Below are 22,815 nucleotides of genomic sequence, written 5' to 3' on the forward strand. Positions count from 1 at the left end.
AACTGTAAATTTCAGGACTCCTGTACCCCCCGGGGCCTTTGGGGTGTGGCAAAAACTGTCAAAAATTGACCAATTTTCAAGAAATTTTCTCTACACCTGCTTATCTTTAAGAAAAACTAAATACAAAGTGAGATAGAGCAGGACGGCCTCTGTTAAAATTGTAATTTTCAGGATCTCCAGGGTAGAGGTTCTGACTTTAGGGTGGGGCCAAATTTAGTATATATGTGCAAAACATATAAATGATATCTGCTTTAATGCTATTGATATTAAATTGAAACTAAATGGATATTTAGAAATAGGTAGTCCTTTAGTAAAACTGTAAATTTCATGATCCTAGGGAGTAAGGGTTTCAAGATTTGAAGGACTTCTTTAAGTTTGCTGATACCGTATAAAATCTAAATGAATAATAATAATAAAGAATGGTGAATTTCGCAACCCCAGGGTTTTGACTCTAGGATGGGTCCAAATTAGTCATATAGTTTTATGTTAATACATATAGGCCCTATTATATATTATGTAAATAAAGCCTTTCATCAGTGTATGCACTTTTGAGGGCATTGGAGTTTTAAGAATTTATTATACTGCCTTGGCTAGATGGCTTTTCATACACTGTACTAAAGACAATTTTAATTAGGAATGTGTTGTTAAAAGGCATGTACTGAAAAATATTACGAGCTGTTATATACATTTTATGATTGGTTTTCTTTTCATATATTTTAAATTAGATTCCTTTCATTTTAATTAGGAATGTGTTGTTAAAAGGCATGTGCTGAAAAATATTACGAGCTGTTATATACATTTTATGATTGGTTTTCTTTTCATATATTTTAAATTAGATTCCTTTCATTTGGTTTATTTTCTATTTCAAAAGCAGGTATATGTAAATATGCTAGCCAAATTATGTACAATGAAAGTTATCTATGAAACATGGTACTACGTAAATCGTACAAACGACTTTTTAAATCGTCTAATAGTGCGATTTACAAAATTTTAGGAATCGATTTAACGATTTAGTTAATCGTACAAACAATTGCAAGTTTTAGAAATGGCACGAATACGCCGTCGTATTTAATGCTGGGGTTGGGGGTTGGGTTGAAGAAGTAGAAATTTAAATAAAAGGCCCATGGGCCACATCGCTCACCTGAATCACCTTGGCCCATAGCTGAGGACTTTCCATATATATTTGCATGTAAATCCTTAATCCCTATTGTGGCCCCAACCTACCCCTGGAGGCCATGGTTTTTACAAACTTGAATCTGCACTATGTCAGAAAGCTTTCATGTAAATGTCAACTTCTTTGGCCCAATGGTTCCTGAGAAGAAGATTTTTAAAGATTTTTCCTATATATTCGCATGTAAAACTTTCATCCTCTATTTGTGACCCCAACCTAACTCCGGGACCATACTTTGAACAAACTTGAATCTGCACTATGTCAGGAAGCTTTCATGTAAATCTCAGCTCTTCTAGCTCATTGGTTTTTGAGAAGACGATTTTAAAAGATTTTTCCTATATATCTATATGTAAAACTTTGATCCCCTTTTGTGGCCCCATCCAACCTCTGGCTGCCATGATTTTAACAAACTTGAATCTGCACTATGTCAGGAATATTTCATGTAAATCTCAGCTTTTCTGGCCCATTGGTTCTTGAGAAGATTTTTAAATGACCCCCCCCCCACTATTTTTTGTGATTATTTTCCCTTTGAAAGGAACATGGCCCTTCATTTGAACAAACTTGAAAGCCCTTCACCCAAGGATGCCTTTGGCCAAGTTTCGTTGAAATTGGCCCAGTGGTTCTGGAGAAGACATCGAAAGTGTAAAAACGTAAAAAAAAAAAAAAAAAAAGTTTACACTTTATTACAGACGGACAGACAGACGACGGACAATAGGCAATCAGAAAAGCCCACGTGAGCTTTCAGCTCAATTGAGCTAAAAACCCAACAACAATTGTAGAAAAAAAAAAATTCATATTCATGCGATCGACCTGACCTCGGTTTCGCACTGTATTCGGAATCATTCTCGATTTTGAAATTATAATCCAATCTCTACCCAGAGTTAACGTTCCTTACACTCACCGACTCTACTTTCGCTTTCTCTCATTCTCAGAGCTTTAGGCCTATTGATGAATGAAAATTTGCCATAATTCTATTTATTGAGGATCTCGTTGTCTCTGCTGATTACCCTAATCAAGACAATAATGGCTGGGGACCAATGGAAAGATGCTATCAGGAGGAATTACTCGTTCTTTAAAAATAACATCGCAGATCCCCTCGACGTTGTGGAATATTTGTACGGAGAAACAGATCCTCCTATACTCAATGAAAATCTTAAGGATCAAATAAAGGTAGACATACGTCATAGTATAGCAACTATAGTTAGGGAATCTGTGCTCCTTGACAGTCCCAATCTCAACATACCACTTAATATTATATAATGAGGAAAAGCAAATTTAAAGGGGTAGGGGTGGGGGGGGGGGGGGGGGTGATAAAGTGATAGCTTGCCTGTAAAATAATTATTGATATGTGAATGAAGTACTCTGTCTCATTTAACAGAATATGAAACTTTTTTGTGGTTTAAAAGGTAGAAGGCACCACATCAAAGAAAGTTGGGAAAATGCTGGACATTTTGATGCGGCGTGGTCCAAGAGTGCCCCAGTTTTTGTACCAGGCATTTGTGGAAACAGAGAATCCTGATTGTGCTGAAAAATTAGCCCCATACCTGTTACTGCAGGAGAAAGAGGCCCTGAAAAAGGACCCTTCAGGCAAGTTTGATAAATTAAAGGGAAAAAAAATTATGCCTAAACAGTATGATTATTAATTAAGTTGATTGTTCTGGTAATGTCGATGCAGCAATCAGCATTGCAATCATTGGTTTTTCTTTATCAGTACTAAAAGTTTTTGTATTACCATGGTAATAAATGTATTATTATATAGAAATCTAGCCTCTCTTCTTTACAAATTCTTAGATTTGCTCAAATCTTTGTGTCAGGAACATCATTTTAAAACTCAGCTCTCCGCTAAAATAACCGTATATAAGCAGAATTTTTAGCGAGGATTTAAATTTGGCATTATATAATCAAAAGTGGTGAGATCGCTAAAATTGAATAGGCCTAATGCCGACAATTTATTCCATATTGGAGGAAGTAGTTATCTTTCTTGGAATTATAAAGTCAGTAAAATTATCTCTCACTAAATATATATCCTTTTTTATGGAAAATTGCTAAATTTGTGTCTCGCTAAAAATCCCACTTACAAATAAGGTATACATTTGGTAAATGAATGTGAGGCATTGTTTAGTATTTGAATTTCATTATCTAAGTGACTAATTTGGAGAATTTTTGCAATATATACAGAGTGGCCTCCACCTAAGAAGGAGCATAGAGCAATGGAAAAAGAACCTGTAACCTATCTACGACCTAATGACCCCTGTTGTTGCCTACAGTATAACAACACAGATGAGGTTTTTATATTAAGAATATACTCGAACATTCATCAGCTTTTTCAGTACCCATGGTATCCTCTGAGAAGATTGTAAACGTATCTTCCTTTCCAAAAACAATTGTTCAGAGAAGAGTGTTTTGTTTGTTTATATTTGTTGTAACTAGACCATGATTAGAATATTGTTTTCCCCCCTTTTTGATACATCATTTTGCCATATGGCTCAGTAGTTTGGAAATGGCTCAGTATAGTCAGAAAATATTTTTATTTCCTGAGTGAAAAGTTAGCAAGTTTATCATGTTTATGGTTCACATGGATTTGAACTAAGACATTGCATTGCACCATTGTTTTGTGAAACCATGAACCTCATAAACAGATAATAAGTATATATATTATGATATTTACAATAGAGCTCATTTTTCATGTTCTGCCCAACACATATTATATCATGTCTGTACACATGAACAGGTATAAACCATATATCTTGTCTGTACACATGAACAGGTATAAACCATATAACATATTGTTTCTGTATACACGAACTTGTGTTAACACAGGATATAACATGTAAATACACATGGACATATATATTATATGTAACTACTACACATGTATGTACGTAACATGTAAATACACATGAAAAGACATGATATAACATGGAAATACACATGAAAAAACATGATATAACATGTAGATACACATGAAAAGACATGATATAACATGGAAATACACATGAACATAATTAGATATACCATATAACTACACAGGAACATCCTGATCATACATGAGAGTGATGTATATAAATTGTTGATTTAAATTTTGTAATGTTAAACATGATGACATGAAAAGAGTTTTTCTAATTATAGTGGTCATGTGATCATTACTGAATCCAGGAACATTCTTTTTTAAGGTGTATAGCTTGAGGAAAGAATGTCGAGGTGTGGTGTTCATCATCAATAACATGCAATTTAATGGCAAGATGTCTATTAGACATGGAACAATGTCCGATAGAAACAATTTAAAAGAATTATTCCAAGCTTTGCACTTTGAAGTCATTGTAGAAAACGATTTGACTAAACAGGTGAGTTGTCAATGCTTTAGTAAACTCAGTGGATCATTATCAAAGCTTCTTTGTTTAACTTGTAAAGCTCTCATTTTCATGCCTTTTTTTTATTAAAAAAAGGAGTTTAATAATGCAAATTAAATCCATTTTAAATTTGCATTAGATTTGTATTGCATTGTCATGGAGAATATTTAATGTGGTTAAAATAAGCATAGCAAATTGATTTGCATTCAACATGTTAACTGTAGTGTAAAATACTAAGTATATCAAATCCTTTTGAATGTGTATTAATAAAAAAAATGACAACTACTAAATACAGAGACTTATTGTATGGCTGACTAATGTTAGGTCAAAAATAGGGGGGAAATCTCAAACAAATAAAATTGTAGTAAATTTTCTCCAGTTACCTGAGCTATAGATCTCCTTGAAATTTTGTCCTTTAAAGAAGAAGGCAACCCCAAAAAATTTACATTACAAAAGATAGGATTAATTATATCATAAAAATTTGTCATACTATTCTGTTGATATACGGCCTAGATAAGCTTCAGTACTAATTTGAGAACGTTAAAAATTGAAATTCCTGCCATCTATAGAGGCTGCCATGATGTGGAACTCTTTGGTATTCAAGACCATAAAAATCAATGATTTTGACGTTACACCATCTGTTCCAGTTTTGATCATCAAAGATATGCATGTGGTAGAATTTACAAATAAATAGGTTGATGCTTCCTGTCAAGCTGTTAATTGCACCAATGCAAAGGGGAGGTGTGAAAAAAGTTTTCTCTCTTGAAATTCCAGGGCTCGAAATTAACATATGCCCGTCAGTCTGTGACTGGTTAAAAGTCTGGTGGACTGACATACATTTGTTTTAGTCAGTCCGATGGGACTGGTTAATTTTGTAAAGCAACATTTTGGAAAATATACTTATAAAATTTTATGCGCACATTTGGCATTCTTCGATCTGTAAATATTAAACGAATCTGGTTTGTAAATATAAATCCCTTAAGTGTTACAATATTGTCTGAGGCATATTGAGTTAAATTTCATTTTAATAACAATAACGGACTATGTTTAATTATTTCTGGAAAACTGTTGGACTGGTAAATTTTTCTGCGGACTGGTTGAAATTATACCCCATCAGTCCGTCTGGACTGGTGACATAAAAAGTTAGCTTCAAGCCCTGAATTCCTGACCCAACCAAGTCATTTGAAAAGAAAGGATTACGTAAACTGTGGATCCATCATTTGTGCAAATGCGTAATGACAAGTTGAGGTTCGAGACATTTGTATGAAAAAACATGTACCGTCTGCCTGGTCTGTGACTCGACTGATCGTCTTCTTTTCTTAATTTCTACTTGCAAAAAAATAGGCTAAAATCTATACGGCTCCAAATTGTGAATTGGCATGTTTACAGTGCTGCTGATGACATAAACCGGAACTGATGGTGTGACGTCATAAATTAAACTTCAAGGGCCTCTCTCTTAGCGGCGGGTAATTTAAGATATATGATAGATTGATATTGATTTAATTGTTAAGTATGGATTTTTGTGGTTAAAGACTGTCATTTATGATATCAGTTAGTATTACTTTATTCATAAAAGCAACAATGTGGTAAGGGTTGCCTTTCCCTTTAATCACAAAAATCAATTCAAGAACAGATATGGCCGTGTTGCTTTTAGATATGTTTTAGAGGACTATAAGAGGAGTTGGTTACACAAAGTAGGTACCATGCTTAAAAAATGACGAAGTTCAACTACCTGTATGTAAATTTTTAGAAGAATGTCTGATCACTTCCAAAAAGACACACGCACATCGTAGATGCTTCCATAACAGCTGTACAATATCTAAAGGATGTCAAATAAGTGTTGTAAGAGGAGTTGATTAGAAAAATAAGTACCATCTATTCAAGAAATGCTTAAAAATTGACTAAGTTCAACTACATGTAAATTTTTTAGGTCACCTGAGTAAACTCAGGTGACCTATTGCAAATTTTTGTCGTGGGATAACAGTTGAACATTTTTGACTTCTTCTTGATAATTACCATTCCAATTCTTTCAAATTTAGTATGAAGCATCTTTGGAACAAGGGGGACATAAATTGTAAATCTCAGGACTCCTGCACCACTGGGGCCCTAGGGGTGAGGCAAAAACTGCCCAAAATTGACCAATTTTCAAAAGTCTTCTTCTCTACAACTGCACATGTGTAAGAAAAACTAAATGCATAACGATGTAGAGCAGGAAGGTCTCTACCAAAATTGTAAATTTCATTATCCCAGGGGTAAGGGTTCTGACCCCAAGGTGGGACCAAACTTAGTACATGTATATGGTGTTTATGTGTAAAACATTCAAATAACATCTTCTTTAGTGCTATTGATACTAAAATGATATAAGTTTTCCATCCAATTTTTCATTTGATACATACATGTACATCAAACAAAGAATTATAAGTTTTATTTTTTATCATTTAATTATGTTTGTAAGATAAAAAAACAAATAGTTTTTCCCATCAAAAAGCTTGAATTAACGTTTTTGAAATGGCACGTAGGAATACATAAATTATACGCCAAATTAAAGGTGCAGTGGTTAAAAGCTGAATTAAATATAAAGGAAGATAACAAGAGGTGACTGGATTTATGCTGCATTGTGTTGGAGGAGACGTTGAACACTGGTTGTGTCATTGGAATGGTGGAATGCAACTCGGCTCCATTTCAATATCGAATAAAAAGTTGAACACCTCTTCATCTAAAACGCACTCGTTGGCTGAGCCCCATATACGCAGTTCAATTTCATTAACATTTACCAGATCAGAACTCGCCACTTGCTCCATCATGTTATCGATCTCTTAAAGCAGATGATTCATATCGGAACTCGTGTAATCTGTCTACTTCTACCAGTAAGTGGTCAACGTCATCAAGTTGACTATTCTGCCACGTCATTGCCTATGTATGTTGTTTCTTTAAATTAATTTGTATTTTATTCATATCTTTAGTTGTGCTTATATTTGATAGCAATGAAAAACAAAAATCAAACGAATGCATTCGTTATATATAATGCTTGTGTGGAAAATCCCGTTCTATAAATAGCGCTAAAATTAGAACGGGAAAGACGCCAATCGGATCACGCGCTCGTCCTTTTACGTAACTGGTTACAGAAATAGCCGAGTAGTTATGATTGGGAAGACGCATTCCAGAGAAAAGTAGTCCCGTGTGCTTAATGCAGATGAACTTCGAACGAAATTTTGACACAGAGAATTTTTCAACCAATCAGCATTGTTGTTAAGTCATCACTTTTAAAGTTATTAAATGATTAAAACTAAATAGATATTTAGAAGGAGTAAGTAGTCCTTTACCAAAATTGTAAATTCCATGATCTTACGAGTAAGGGTTTGGTTTCAGGGTGGTGTCAAAATTATAATGATTTGAAGGACTTATTCAAGTTTGCTGATACTGTTTAAAATCTAAATGCATACTTAGGAATAGCAGAAAAGGATGCACAAAAAATGGTGAATTTCACAACCCAGGGTTTTGACTCTGGGATGGGTCTAAATTAGTCATATCTTTTGATGTTAATGCACATATTATATTATGTAAAGCCTTTCATCAGTGTATGCACTTTTGAGGGCATTGAAGTTTTAAGAACACATCTTGTTTTATACTGTTGCATAACATTAGAATTTAGCTTAGATATTCAGAACAGGAAATTCTTTCTAGATTTCATAGCACTTAGAAGTTGATACTGTTTCACTAGTGTTCAGGTGACCGATAAGAGTACAGTCAAACTTGTTTTAAGAGGCCACCTTAGGGAAGTGATGAAAGTGGCCTCTTATGACAGGTGGCCTCTTATTCCAGTTTGGCCTGTAAACAGGCTGTCAATCAATATAAATATGAACAAGTTATAAAATTTATTACACTTCACAGAGTAAAATTAGGTGAATTTCATAAAAATACTGATCATCCATTTCCCGTAATGTGTCGTCGCCGTTTTTTTTCTGGATCCACATTATTTTCAAAATCCTCCAGATATTCAGCTTTTCTTTTCAAAAGCGTTAAAAATTGTTTATCTGAGTCTTAGCAGCATTTAATTCTGCTGCAATCTAGTGAGAAGATATACCTTTTTTTATGCAGATCAATCACTTTGATTTTTTCAGACAAAGTTAAAACTTTCCGTTTTACATTTGGCGAAGCCATTTCAGCAATGTGTTAAAAATGACAAACAGCGATAACAGAGTACAAAATATTCAATTTGAACACAAATCTGTTTAATAGCTTCAGGTAAACTCACCAGTATTTGATTACTCAAGTGAATGTGTGTTTTCAAAACAATCGGCTATCGTCACAGCTGATTAACTCATGTAAGATATCGCGTGATAAAACCGCGTTGATGGACAAAATAGCCGCCTATTACGATGTAATTAATGTGTTGGGTGTGGATTTGAGTTGCCGCTGGCCGCATTACACAGGTTGCTGTTTATTCCAGTACAAATATATAGGAAAAATCATTGGGGGGAGGGGGGGGGGGATTGAAAATGGCTGTTGTTCAGGAGTGGCTGCAGATTGCAAGTGGCCGGTAAGACAAGTTTGACTGTAGTGATACTTTTCACTAGTATTCGGGTGAACGATAAGGCCTATGGGCCTTTTGCTTGAAAAATGTCTGATCACTTTCAAAAATACACATGCATATATCTTCAATGTGTCAATAACAACTGTAGAAAGTTTGAGAAATATTGTATAACTTTTTTTTTCTGCGGGGTGCTATTTTTTGTGAAATTCTGTGGTGAAGTCTCCAATGCAAAAAATTCAATCGCAAAAAATTCCTTAAATATTGCGCTTAAAATTTCCCTGTACAAGACCCCTCTTTGAGGTAGAACCCAATTTTAATGCTTCATTGTGTAATACAGGTACCTTGTTGTCAGCTAGTTATTGTGTAGTGACCAGTGCTAGTGAATCATTAGCATTCACAGTTTGTGTCTGCAAACATGGCCCTTTTGAAATATTTGAAACCTCTCAGTAAGCTTCCTGACCCTACCGGACCATTAAGTGAAATTCGCCTAGAAAAATTACTGAGTGTAACGAGAGAGTGACTGATGTTCTTGAAAAACCCAGGACTCCGAGGGGAAAGTACATGACTTTATCGCTGGGAAAAAGAGCCAAGATAGGTCACTACGTCAATTTAAAATGTTTTTGTCATTTAAAATTTTGTCATTGTGTGAAATCGCAAAAATTAAATGTACATATTTTGGAGACAAATTGCAAAAATTTGCACCCGCAGAAAAAAGCAGTTATACGGTATCAAGTTTAATGTGTAAGAGGAGTTGATTACACAAAATAGGTACTGCCTTTTCAAGACATGTTTAAAATGACAAGTTCACCTGTCTGATCACTTTCAAAACAACACATCCACATCTTCAATGTATCCATAACAACTGTACAAAGTTTGAGGAATGTCAAGTTAGAGGTGTGAGAGGAGTTAATTACACAAAGTAGGTACCCTATTATAGGGACGCCCTCCCACCCACCCGCCTGACATTCACCATTCAGTAAGCCAGATGCACGGTCCAACCCGGTGTCAGAAAATATATTGAACCCCGCGATATATTTAACCCGGGTTCAATATTTCGCGATATCAAAATATTACCTGCCAAAAATTGATTTCTCTTTTATTTGGAGCTCTTCAAAATTGAATATACAAGAGAAAAAATTCTGGTATGCTTTGAAATAGGATTAAAGTGAAACTTAATGTGGATATATGTGGAAGAGACAGCAGTACTGTATTTAGTGGGTTAAAGTGGTTTACAAACGTACACAGGATACAGCTGTTCAACACATGCAGTCACATATACTGTAGATTCCTTATTTTAATGGAGTTCTTTTAATCGCAAAATGACGTGTAGATTTCAAATCGCGAGAAAATGGATTCATGAATGGACATGCAGTTAATCATTAAGAATTTTTACATGTATGTGTAATATGTCAGCTACTTTTTTCGCAAGAGGTGCTTCTTGCTGAATTATACGGAAATAGATTCCTCACATATATTTAGGAATTTACATTACATGTTGACCATTATGGCAGTTTGTTTGATCTTTCGAAAATTTGCTAGCCCAGTTTTCATTTCGCATGTGAGTTAAGGCTAATCATAAGCGAGTCTATGCAAATAAGATGATTTAAATGCATAATATCTGATTATTATATTATATTAGTATGAGAATAAGCAGAATTGTCTACGCAATATCGCTATTGCTGTGCAAATGTTATCAGTTTATTGCATAAATAATGATTTTAAACATTTTAAGTGTAATAATCAACAACGTGCACAACTTGGGATATATATTTAATTCCAGCTTACCTTATAAAAAATCACCCAAAAATCTGAGGGCATACCCTTGCTCTAGATCAATTTATTGTAAATTCTATACTTGTAGTCATTATCATGGTATGATGTGACATAGTGTGTTTATGTCATTTGACAGCTGCTTTAAAGGGACTGGTTCATGATTTTTGATAAAAATATTTTCCATTTTCGATGTTAAGCATTACAAATATAACTCAATGCTGACAGGCAAAATTTTGACCTTCTGAATGCAAGAATAAAAGCAAAATTTTAACCTTAAATCTGTGTGATGTAAACAAAGACTCAGGTCTTTTTATGTATATACAAACAAATAAGTAAAATATTGATTTTGTAATATAAAGCATCTTAATATTGCATAGTTACAAATTTTAACTTTTAGATGACATATTTTACCCCAAAAATGCTTGAAATGTGAAAGATATGATAAACTTACATCGCTATCTAATTCTTTTGAAAATTTTGTAAACAATAACACACCGCAATCTTTGTTTACAAAACAAATAACAAACTCTCTAAAATGAGCTTCTGTGATAATGTATAACCAGAATTTTTATGTGAAATCTTTTAAACACATTAGACAGTATATTTTGATCATTAAAAGTGAAAAAGATAATTTTGTGGAAAATCGTGAATCAGTCCCTTTAACCCCATTTCACATCATAAAAGTTGAGTATGAATTTACTGATTTTAGAATGAAAAAATCATTGGTTCTGTAATTTTAGATTCTCATTTGCATAGAAAGGACAATATATCTGACCTTTACTTGCATATACTGACTCTTAATGACTGGATGAATTTGGTTTTTATGATGACAATGTTTAGTTTTGTTTTGTTGTTTTACAATGTAATTGATTATTGATTACAAAACTACTTGCAACTACTACTGAAAAAATGTGAAAAGTCATGGTTAGCTAAAATGTAAGAGTTAATTACATCAAAACTGAAAAGATGTTCCTTACCACTATTTCCACCCAAACCACCAGTTAAAAAACCCACCTGTTTGTTACTCATATAATTGTTTATAGAGGATGAAAGACATAGTGTAGTATATTTTCTGTGGTACTATTAACATGGAATATAATAAGGCATTTTTGATATCCAAACTTACATGAGGTATGACTCCCCCCCCCCCCCCCCCCCCCCCCCCCCCCCCCCCCCCCCCCCCCCCCCCCCCCAAGGTAAACATAGTTAATCCACCATACAATGATATGATAACAAGTATATCATGTGCATATACAAGTAACAATAAATATATAAATATGTTATTCATTGTCTGTGTTGCCTAATTAAATGCCTTTGTATGGTTAAGTTACTCTTAGACTATCAAATTAGAATTGAAGAATGATAACTGTTTTCGAGTTTTACATGTGTTTGTATTTGGTTGCTTTTTTTCAGGAGATAGAGGATAAAACCCGCTTAATAAGTCAAAGTGACAAAGTAAAGGACAGTGATTGTTTCATTTTTATTATTCTGACCCACGGTGGTGATGAAGGAGTATTTGGTGTTGATGAAAAATCAGTTTCCGTGTCCACACTCACAGAAATGTTTGAGCCCAACAACTGTCCAGGACTTAACGAAAAACCAAAAATTTTCTTAATTCAGGCATGCCGTGGTGGTGAGTTCTACTTAGGGTTTACAGTGTCATGTATCTACATGCTAAGTGCAAGGGATTAAATAATGTGTTTAGACTCTGTCATAGCCACAAATCACTTTTCATACTTGAAAGTTACTGATAGATTATGAGAGTCCTATCCAACAATAGATATACAGTCAAACCTCATTTTTTGAACTCGGTTTGGCTGAAAAAAAAATTCAAGATATATTTTGAGGTTAAAATACACAAAGAAAGTATAGTTGAGATTTCTAACTCATTTCAACATACCCATGGCATTCGAGATATCAATGTTTGGGATACTGAACTTCAACTGTACATATATGTAGTGTTATGGTTGTCATCTTTTTTTCTTTGATTTCTTGTTTAAAGATGAAGAAAATTATTACTTATTTTACAAAATTTAATGGTTCAGACACTTAATTACTATACTAATATTTGAATTTGACATTTTCTGTACATACAGAGAAAAAAGAAATGGTAGACCCTGTCGGTGGCTCTGGAAATGTGGACCCTGTCGGTGGCTCTGGAAAGAGTCATGCAGATGGTGATGGAAGGAAAGAACATGTAGATACTGTTGATGGTCCAAATGTAAAATCTGAACCCAACATTTCTGCCACTAAAACAGTTCACTCCAAGTCCGACTTCCTCATTGCTTACTCCACACCAGAGGGTAAATATCAATTTCTCTATATCTCATGATACATTCAGCCTACTCCACACCAGAGGATAAATATCAACTTAAGCATATCATGATACATTCAGCTTACTCCACACCAGAGGGTAAAAAAAAACAACTTCTCTATATCTCATGATACATTCAGCTTACTCCACACCAGAGGGTAAAAAAACAACTTCTCTATATCTCATGATACATTCAGCTTACTCCACACCAGAAGGTAAAAAACAACTTCTGTATATCATGATACGTTCAGCTTACTCCACACCAGAGTGTAAAAAACAACTTCTGTATATCATGGTACATTCAGCTTACTCCACACCAGAAGGTAAAAACAATTTCTGTATATCATGATACATTCAGCCTACTCCACACCAGAAGGTAAAAACAACTTCTCTATATCATTATACATTCAGCTTACTCCACACTAGAGGGTAAATATCAACTTCTGTATATCATGGTACATTCAGCTTACTCCACACTAGAGGGTAAAAAAACAACTTCTCTATATCTGATGATACATTCAGCTTACTCCACACCAGAGGGTAAAAAACAACTTCTCTATATCATTATACATTCAGCTTACTCCACACCAGAAGGTAAAAAACAACTTCTCTATATCTCATGATACATTCAGCTTACTCCACACCAGAAGGTAAAAACAAATTCTCTATATCTCATGATACATTCAGCTTACTCCACACCAGAAGGTAAAAACAACTTCTCTATATCTCATGATACATTCAGCTTACTCCACACCAGAGGGTAAATATCAACTTCTTTATATCATGGTACATTCAGCTTACTCCACACCAGAAGGTAAAAAACAACTTCTCTATATCTCATGATACATTCAGCTTACTCGACACCAGAAGGTAAAAAACAGCTTCTCTATATCTCATGATACATTCAGCTTACTCCACACCAGAGTGTAAATATCAACTTCTTTATATCATGGTACATTCAGCTTACTCCACACCAGAGGGTAAATATCAACTTCTCTATATCATTGTACATTCAGCTTCACATATTGCATACCCATATTATAGCCATGTCTTAACATCCCTGACTGTTCTGTTGTTGATAACCACAGGAGTCTGAAGCTTTATCAATCAAATAAAAATAAAAATCCAGAAAAAAATTATCCAATCCGGAAAAAATATACACCATCTTCAATTTTAATGGAAAAATGCATACTTAACCCCCAGGGTACAGAACCACTTTTACAGTGTGCAGATGGACAGATATTTCAGCAAACTTTCTATGTTCCCTTCCCCTAAAAAAATTACGATGAGAGATGCATATAATAGGAACTTTGTATTATAAAATAATTTCAATCCATGAGTAAGTGCATTATTAGACTTAGATTCCAATAAAACAGTTACTGTTGTTCAAATATGTTAGGTCCTTGAGCCTTCCCAGTGTCATTACTGTGGATTTACAGTAAGTGTGAACGACACATATCGGCAAGTACATGACGTGCTCCAGATAGTTCATTGGAAAGTCCCCGAGTGATTTTAAAGAGCGCTTTTGATAGGTCGGTTAAATTATAGGTAGGCGGTCCCAAGTATTTGGCATTATATTATCTCGTGCTTAACAAGTGTAAGTTTCACTATTTGATTTCAATGTAAGTTGCAACGTACGTAGCGTGAGATTCAATATCGGTTTTGATTTGACAACTGGGATTTGAGATTACGTTAATAAAAATGTCTTGTAAAGTTTATCTTATATATACTAGATATCTACATGTATAAAAGTGATGGGATATCTTTATAAAGAAAAAAATGTAAGATGTCTTATAAAAGATAAAAGATATCTCATAAACTTTAGAAGATATAACTTTTATCAGATACCTTATAAATTTTATCTTTTAAACAGGAATAAACGTGCCATACTAATATAATCCATCGCAGTATCAATAGGTATGGGAGGGGGCATGGAAGGAATTTGAAATAAAAAGGCGGAATACAGGGTGAAAAAGGCGGGCTCCGATATGTAAAGAAAAGGCAGGATAGCAATATCCCAGAATTCAAATAGTGTTGAATATTGAAAAAAAAAAGACGGGAACAAAAATACTGCGGGAAAAGGCAGGATCCGCAGTTGCCTCTATATCCCAATAAAAATTCAAAGGTTACTCCCTTAAATTCCTGTAGATACTTGTCAGTTTTAAGTGATCAGAAATTTCAGTACGTTTCTATAGGTGATTTTGTCCGTTTAAGAACAATGCTTTTGTTTTGTTGTCTCTGTCACATTCGCAGTTTCCTTATCATTATTTTTAAATAAATCTCTCAGAGGATATTTTCGAAATCTTACAAAGCATTGGATAAGGGCGAGATCAAAAGATCGATGTCGGAAAAATTTCTAAATTCAAATAGTTAGGGGAAGAGGGGGTAAAAACTCGTAAGTTTCTGTCATCCGACATCGATTACACTTTAGTAGAAAAAAAAGACAACTGACTTTAAAACCACATAATAATACATTTTAATAAACATTTAATAATTTCAATGTACACTTTCATTTGTTTTACTTGTTAATCGACTAGTTTTAACATACTTCATATTTAGTTTTGTATTGGGGGGGGGGGGGGGGGTTGTGTCTTTGTGAGAACCATACGAACTCAGTTTTCTCAAACATTGAACATTTGATCTCGCCCCTAAAATAATTTGTCAGATTAAGTAATAAGATCAATAGATATTCTACTTGGAGAAAACATTTATTTTCAACACATGACAATTGGATGCTTTGATGTCTCTTTCTGTTATATATACCCACATTTTCGTAAGAAATTCGGAAGTAACCATCGCTAGATACTGTTAATTGAATGAACAACTGCAAGTTCTGTGAATTCTATCAAAAACTAAATTCCCCAAACCATCCCTCTCCTGTAACACATTATTAAAGAAATTCAGCATTTGGTTAGCATTAGACAGCCTTCTATAACGTCATAATAAACCACAGCAAAAGTTGATTGTTAATGTTGCGTTACTGGCGTACCTTTGAACCTATATCGCTGGTCCACCCCTAACTGCATGTCCATGATTGAGATTACCCGTTGTACGAACGACACTCGCTTCGTCAAATATATATATATATATATATATAAATGACTCTGCCTAAATTGCAATAAAATCAGTAGCAAAGAAGTTTTCAACATTTCGTTCGTGTTCAGACCACAGGGGCTCGCCATGAATTGACCCTCTCTATTCTATATTTACATTTATATGTAAATATAAAATAGACAATGTCAAATTTTAACAAGACAAAAATTTCGTGACGAGCCCCTGTGTCCAGACGAAATATGCTTCTCTTGGATTTTGTTTGCAGTTTCTTGAAAGTCATTCCCCAAAAAATTTCTCGCAGCTCTACAAATTAAAGACACCGATGGTACATTGCCAGGGGTACAAATATCTCTTCTTAATAAATTTTGTCCGATTTCTCTATTATATACACTCGATTTCTTTTTAATTTCATACTCAATAAACAGAAGTACATCCGGTGCGAGCTTCGTTGGCGACACTTTCAGTGCAAGAGTTCTATGGAGCGCCAAATTAACATAAACTCAAATAATTGAAGATATCTTTAATTATTTGAAGATATCATCAATTCAATTGTTGCTCTCTTTAATTGAATTAATGCGTGCATTAAATCAATTATTGCTCTCATCAAATGAATTAATGCACGCTTCAATTCAATTATTGCTCTCATCAATTGAATTAATGCGCGCATCAATTGAATTAATGAGAGCAATAATTGATTTAATGCACACATTTATTCAATTATTGCTCTCTTCAATTCAATTGATGAGAGCATCAATTGAATTAATGAGAGCAATTATAGATTTGATGCGCGCATTAATTCAATTATTGCTCTCTTCAATTCAATTGATGAGAGCATCAATTTCGTAGAAATATTGCTCGCAATAATTGATTAGAGCTCGGTATAAATAATTTGATGATCTCTTTAATTCAATTGAAGATATCTTTAATTATTTACAATGCTTTTGCATAAGGGATCAATGCGCGCATCAGTTCTTTTAAAGAGAGCAACAATTCAATTAAAGAGATCATTAATTCAATTGTGGTGAATTGAAGATATCTTTAATTATATAGTTGCTCTCTCTAAAAGAATTATTGCTCTCTTCAAATGAATTAAAGATATCATTTATTCAATTGAAGAGAGCAATAATTGAATTAATGCGTGCATTAAATCCATTATTGCTCTCATTGAATGAATTAATGCGTGCATCAATTCAATTATTGCTCTCATCAATTGATTTAATGTGCGCATTATATCAATTATTGCTCTCTTTAATTGAATTGTTGCGCTCATCAATTCAATTGTTGATATCATTAATTAATTTGAAGAGATCATTAATTCAATTAAAGCGCGCATCAATTCAGCTGAAGAATTAATGCTATCATCAATTCATTTAATGCTATCATCAATTCATTTAATGCGCGCAATAATTCAGAATTGAAGATATCATTAATTATTTGAAGAAATCTTTAATTAAATTGTTGCGCGCATCAATTGAATTGATGATATCTTCAAATAATTGAAGATATCTTCAATTATTTGAGTTTATGTTAATTTGGTGCTCCATAGAGTTCCCATGAATGACAATTTTATAACATGGCCTTTGCGACGCCTAATTTCTTACTGATTTTACCATAAACCCTCAGCATGTAATTTCAAAATCACCATCATTGTTTTAGTTGGTATTGGTTTCCCCTTTTCGCAGAGTCTCTTCCATTGTGCTAAAAGATTATGTAATGACACGCTAGTGTAAAGACACTGTGCCTATCTAAAATTATTTTTATTCCCGCCCCTTTAAATATTGGTCCAATCGCAGTGATTGTTCTTTCCTTGATGCATCATCATTGACAGATTTGTTTTGAAATCAACTATCAGGGACCGCGAATGAACTTGAGAAGCTGAGTCGTTCACACTTACTGTAAATTCACAGTAAAGGAATTATCGCACGTTTTTAAAATACACAAAATTATATGCAGTCTGTTTGTCTTTCTTATGCCTACAGGAATTAATTCTAACAGTTCACTGAAATACCTTCTTCGATCAGCTGATTGTTAAAGTAGTGTTGGGTATCTTTAAACACTCAATTTCTATTCACCATTATTCATCATGGACAACATTTATTCCTATGTTGAAAAAGTCTTGATATTCAACCATATATGTTACAGCCACCAGTGCTTATAAACAGCTATGTAAATACCCTTAAAAATCTAGCGAGAAAAGTGAGAATGAAATCGGCAATTGCCAGCATCAAAGGATCTAAGAACAGACAAATCGGCAAAACACAACTTGTTACTCTAAGAGAAAGGGGGTGGGATGGGTGGATATTTTGTGATAGGTGGTTTTTGGCAGGATTTGCTAAGGAGTAAAGAAATTAAAAGGCTTACTATTAGTTAATTTGTACCACAGTTGTGTACCTTTAATTAACTCTTGCAAAGTTGTTTCCTAAATAGGAAAATGAAGACATTATAGACTCAAATCAAAGGTAATCATCTTATATTCTAGTCATTAATTACTATTATGTTAATAACCAAAATTTTACATCTTTGACTATTGTGATCAGGTTTTCTGTTCCATTGTTTGAGCAGGTTCTCTGTCCTGGAGGAAGACAGATGCAGGATCCTGGTTTATACAGGCCATTGTCTGGATCTTTAAATATGAAGCTCATCTCAAAGATCTGGTGGAAATGCTGGGAAAGGCAAGGATTGTTTCACCATTTCATGTTTTAAAGTTGTTTTACTGAAAGTGATCAGGGCACACAAACTGAATGTTCTTGAATTTCAAGCCAGTCTATGAAAAGCTAAGTGCATAAATTTGCAGGAAACAAATTGCTGCTTAAAATGCTTGACTTGAATAGAAAGAAAACATGCTTGAATTCTCACTGTAGAGTATTTAAATTTTGACCATGAATGTCTATGTCATTAAATTTGCAGTGTTACAGTGTGGATCTCCAACATTTCCTTCTGCAGAATCAATGTAGTTTTGATCATAAATACACTTAGGCCCAATTTTCTTTTCAAAACAAGTCAAAGTATTTCACTGTTATACTTGTCCCAATCTCAATTGATATGGTGAAAAAGGCCATCTCCAAGATGAAGTTGGGTAAAGCGGCAGGACCATCGGGAATAGTAGTGGAGATGATCAGAGCCGCAGGTGACACAGGTGTATTCATGATCCGTGACCTCGCATCCTCAATTGTCCGTGATGGCAATGTCCCCACTGACTGGGAGCAGAGTTTCATTGTCTGCCTCTACAAGGGCAAGGGTGATGCTCTGGACAGGGGCAACTACCGGGGACTCAAACTGACAGAACAAGTCATGAAAGTCCTGGAGAAGATTGTGGACAGCCTTATTAGGCAGTTGGTGACAATCGATGACTCCCAGTTTGGCTTCGTCCCTGGCAGAGGTACAACTGATGCAATATTTGTTGTTCGTCAGCTGCAGGAAAAATATCTTGCAGTAAACAAACAGCTTTATATGGCGTTCGTGGACCTCGAAAAGGCATTTGACCGTGTCCTTCGGAAGGTGATCTGCTGGACACTGCGAAAACTTTGTGTGGAAGAGTGGATTGTGCGTCTGGTGCAGGGGATGCATGCAAATGCCCGTAGCTGTGTCCGCGTTGGTGATGGCTACAGTGAGGAGTTTGTTGTGAGGGTCAGAGTCCATCAGGGGTCAGTACTCAGCCCTCTGCTTTTCATTATCGTACTCGAGGCTCTTTCACGCGAATTTCGCACCGGTGTTCCCTGGGAGGATCTGTATGCAGATGACCTGGTTATCATTACTGACTCGTTGGATGAATGTGTCAAGAGGCTTCTGACTTGGAAAGAAGCTATGGAAAGGAAAGGACTGAGAGTGAATGCAGGCAAAACCAAGATCATGATCTGCGGTACGAGTCTTGACCTACTTCAGGACTCGGGCAGCTTCCCATGTGCTGTCTGTCGTACAGGTGTAGGCAGCAATAGTATTTTCTGCAATGGCTGCAAGCACTGGGTGCACAAGAAATGCAGTGGGCTCGTGCGCCTGTCTGTGGACCCCGACTTCAGATGTTCAAGATGCAGAGGAACTGCTCGCCCTCTTGACGGCAGGCCGCAGAGTGATATCCAAGTTGGTATGGACAAGTTGGAGGTTGTAGGCTCCTTCTGCTACCTCGGAGACATGCTTTCCGCAGCTGGTGGCTGTGACCTTGCAGCCACTACGCGTGTGAAGACTGCCTGGAAAAAGTTCAGGGAGCTGCTACCAGTCCTGACATCACGCCACCTGTCATATAAGACCCGTGGTCGAGTGTATAACACCTGTGTACGGAGTGCTATGCTCCATGCCAGTGAGACCTGGGCACTGACCAAGTCAAATCTTCATCGCCTACTACACAATGACAGGGCCATGATAAGACAGATCTGTAACATCAAGCCTGAAGATATGGCCACTGTAAGTTCAACTGAATTGCTGGGGCGGTTTGGCATCGACGACATCAACCTCATCTTAAGGGAAAGGAGACTCCGCTGGTATGGCCATGTTGTCAGATCCAGCAGTGCAGTCAAGTGCGCTCTAAATATACAAGTTCCTGGGAGACGTAGAGTTGGTCGGCCAATGCTCTCTTGGAGAGAGCTGATGGAGAAAGATCGTAGAGAATGGAAGCTCTCAACTGCCGACCCTCAAAACCTGAAAGAATGGAGATCTGAGGTGAGATCTGCCATGCGTGCAGCCAGCCAGATACCTGGAAGGGGGCCCACTGGTGTGGACACTACCCGTGATACTGCATGGAAATAAAAAGGAACCGACAACAACTGTTAGAAACAATGAACATTAACAGTTGTTTGACAGTTTGCCACTGGGGCAACACAAAGGAGTGCTTGGAGATTTCACTAAAATAAAATCATATATAGAACATGACACTGTGACAGGCTATATTTATAGGTTATAGACTTTGTGTGGGAAATATGAAGACCAAGTTTTTTGGCGCGTAGATGGACCGAGCTTGCGAGGTTCGTCCATGACAAAAAACGAGGTCGTCATATTTTTCCAATACAAAGTCTATAAGCTTTTTATTATATACTTTCAATATCATTTAGAAACTAACACTAATTTCATTTTTAACAATTTCTTTATTGATTTAACTGAGTAAAAGATGAAAAACACAATTTTTTTTTAAAATTAACGACATAGTAATTTGATTGTGATGTAATGTTTGCGGGCTGGAATGTTTCCGGGCATATATTGTGTGATATATGCCCGCAAACTTTTAAAGAAAAAAGAAGAGATGAAATTGAAAGTATATAATAAATTAGATTATTAGTTCATGTATTGTTGCATTAGGAATCTCCTGTTATGTGAATTGAGTTGAGCTTTGTTGTAGGTGAATATAACTGACATTAGGAATCTCCTGTTATGTGAATTGAGTTGAGCTTTGTTGTAGGTGAATATAACTGACATTAGGAATCTCCTGTTATGTGAATAAGTTGAGCTTTGTTGTAGGTGAATATAACTGACATTAGGAATCTCCTGTTATGTGAATAAGTTGAGCTTTGTTGTAGGTGAATATAACTGACATTAGGAATCTCCTGTTATGTGAATTGAGTTGAGCTTTGTTGTAGGTGAATATAACTGACATTAGGAATCTCCTGTTATGTGAATAAGTTGAGCTTTGGTTGCAGGTGAATATAATTTACATTAGGAATCTCCTCTGTTATGTGTTGTAGGTGAATAATCTAGTCAGCAAGGGGCATGCTGATCATGGTGGAACCCACTACGTGACAATATCCAATTATCAATCATCACTCAGAAAAAAACTGTACTTCTTCCCAGGAATATACGGAGAGAAAAGAGTGCATCCAAACATTCGTTGAATTCGTACTGACAATTTTTCAGTAAAATAAATTTTTCAACGTATAATCAACTGATTACATAATTTTTTTAATTATGGGTAGAATACATTAAGAGAATATTTAGGTTAAGGGGGTATAAACAATATGAACATAGGGTAAGTCATGGGCCAATTGTGCAAAAATTACCCCACCCATTGTTTTTATCTTATATTTATGTTTTGATTATTACTAATAAAACAAAGAGAAATTGTATGTATATATAAATATTGAATAAATTTTGACATGTCCTAGATTAATTTGTGAAAATTTTCTTAGTCAAAATAGTTTTCAAGATATTAATGAACAGAGTGAAGGTAACAGTGATCAATCTCATAAATCCTAATATGATTACGGTGTGACCGTTGGGGCGAGCGCAACATATCTGAATACATTTTCAAAAAATTTATATTGAAAACAAGGAAAACTGATTAGGATTACTGTCTTACTCTTCTCGCCAATGTAGGAACCAGTTTAGCGGGAAATGCAACGAGCATGTTGTGACGTAGCCTGGTAGTTGTGACGTGACTGTTTACATTTCTTTAGACAATATTTTAAAAAGAAAGGGGGAAGAATATGATTGTCATCCTTTCCTTTCAAATAAGAAAGGTTTGTAATACTTCAAAGATTTTTTTTTTTATTATTTTACGAATCGGACCATCCGCCACTTTGTACGAGGGACTTCTGGGATTGGCGTCAAAAAAAATTTCTTGTTAGAGGTTGAGATTTAGCTCGGATTATTTCCCGTGCTCTAGTCATTAGAGCTCGTAGTAGCGCTGGCTCGCTGT

The 22,815-nt window shown here is 35.2% G+C and overlaps 1 protein-coding gene across 2 annotated transcripts; it reads left to right on the plus strand.

The window, feature by feature from the left end:
• Positions 1-2,028: 2,028 nt before the first annotated feature.
• Positions 2,029-22,283, plus strand: LOC125655930 (caspase-6-like). 2 transcript variants are annotated; one of them, XM_048886493.2, is made up of 8 exons: positions 2,029-2,341; positions 2,578-2,758; positions 3,350-3,456; positions 4,345-4,515; positions 12,242-12,461; positions 12,925-13,131; positions 18,759-18,868; positions 21,866-22,283. In XM_048886493.2, exons 1-8 carry the CDS (start codon positions 2,195-2,197, stop codon positions 22,010-22,012), a joined length of 1,290 nt encoding a protein of 429 aa, XP_048742450.2. In that variant the 5' UTR covers positions 2,029-2,194; the 3' UTR covers positions 22,013-22,283. The 2 variants fall into 2 exon arrangements, with proteins under 2 accessions (XP_048742450.2, XP_056005199.1); XM_056149224.1 differs by lacking the exon at positions 4,345-4,515 and having other exon boundaries at positions 2,036-2,341.
• Positions 22,284-22,815: the final 532 nt, after the last annotated feature.

This window comes from Ostrea edulis, chromosome 1 (assembly GCF_947568905.1).
Source record: "Ostrea edulis chromosome 1, xbOstEdul1.1, whole genome shotgun sequence".
Classification (NCBI taxonomy): domain Eukaryota; kingdom Metazoa; phylum Mollusca; class Bivalvia; order Ostreida; family Ostreidae; genus Ostrea; species Ostrea edulis.

Coding starts and splice junctions, on each gene's coding strand:
- LOC125655930 (XM_048886493.2), top strand. CDS start 2,195: ATGGCTGGGGACCAATGGAAAGATGCTATCAGGAGGAATTACTCGTTC. Junction 2,759..3,349: donor CCTGAAAAAGGACCCTTCAG/GCAAGTTTGATA, acceptor CAATATATACAG/AGTGGCCTCCACCTAAGAAG. Junction 3,457..4,344: donor AGTATAACAACACAGATGAG/GTTTTTATATTA, acceptor TTCTTTTTTAAG/GTGTATAGCTTGAGGAAAGA.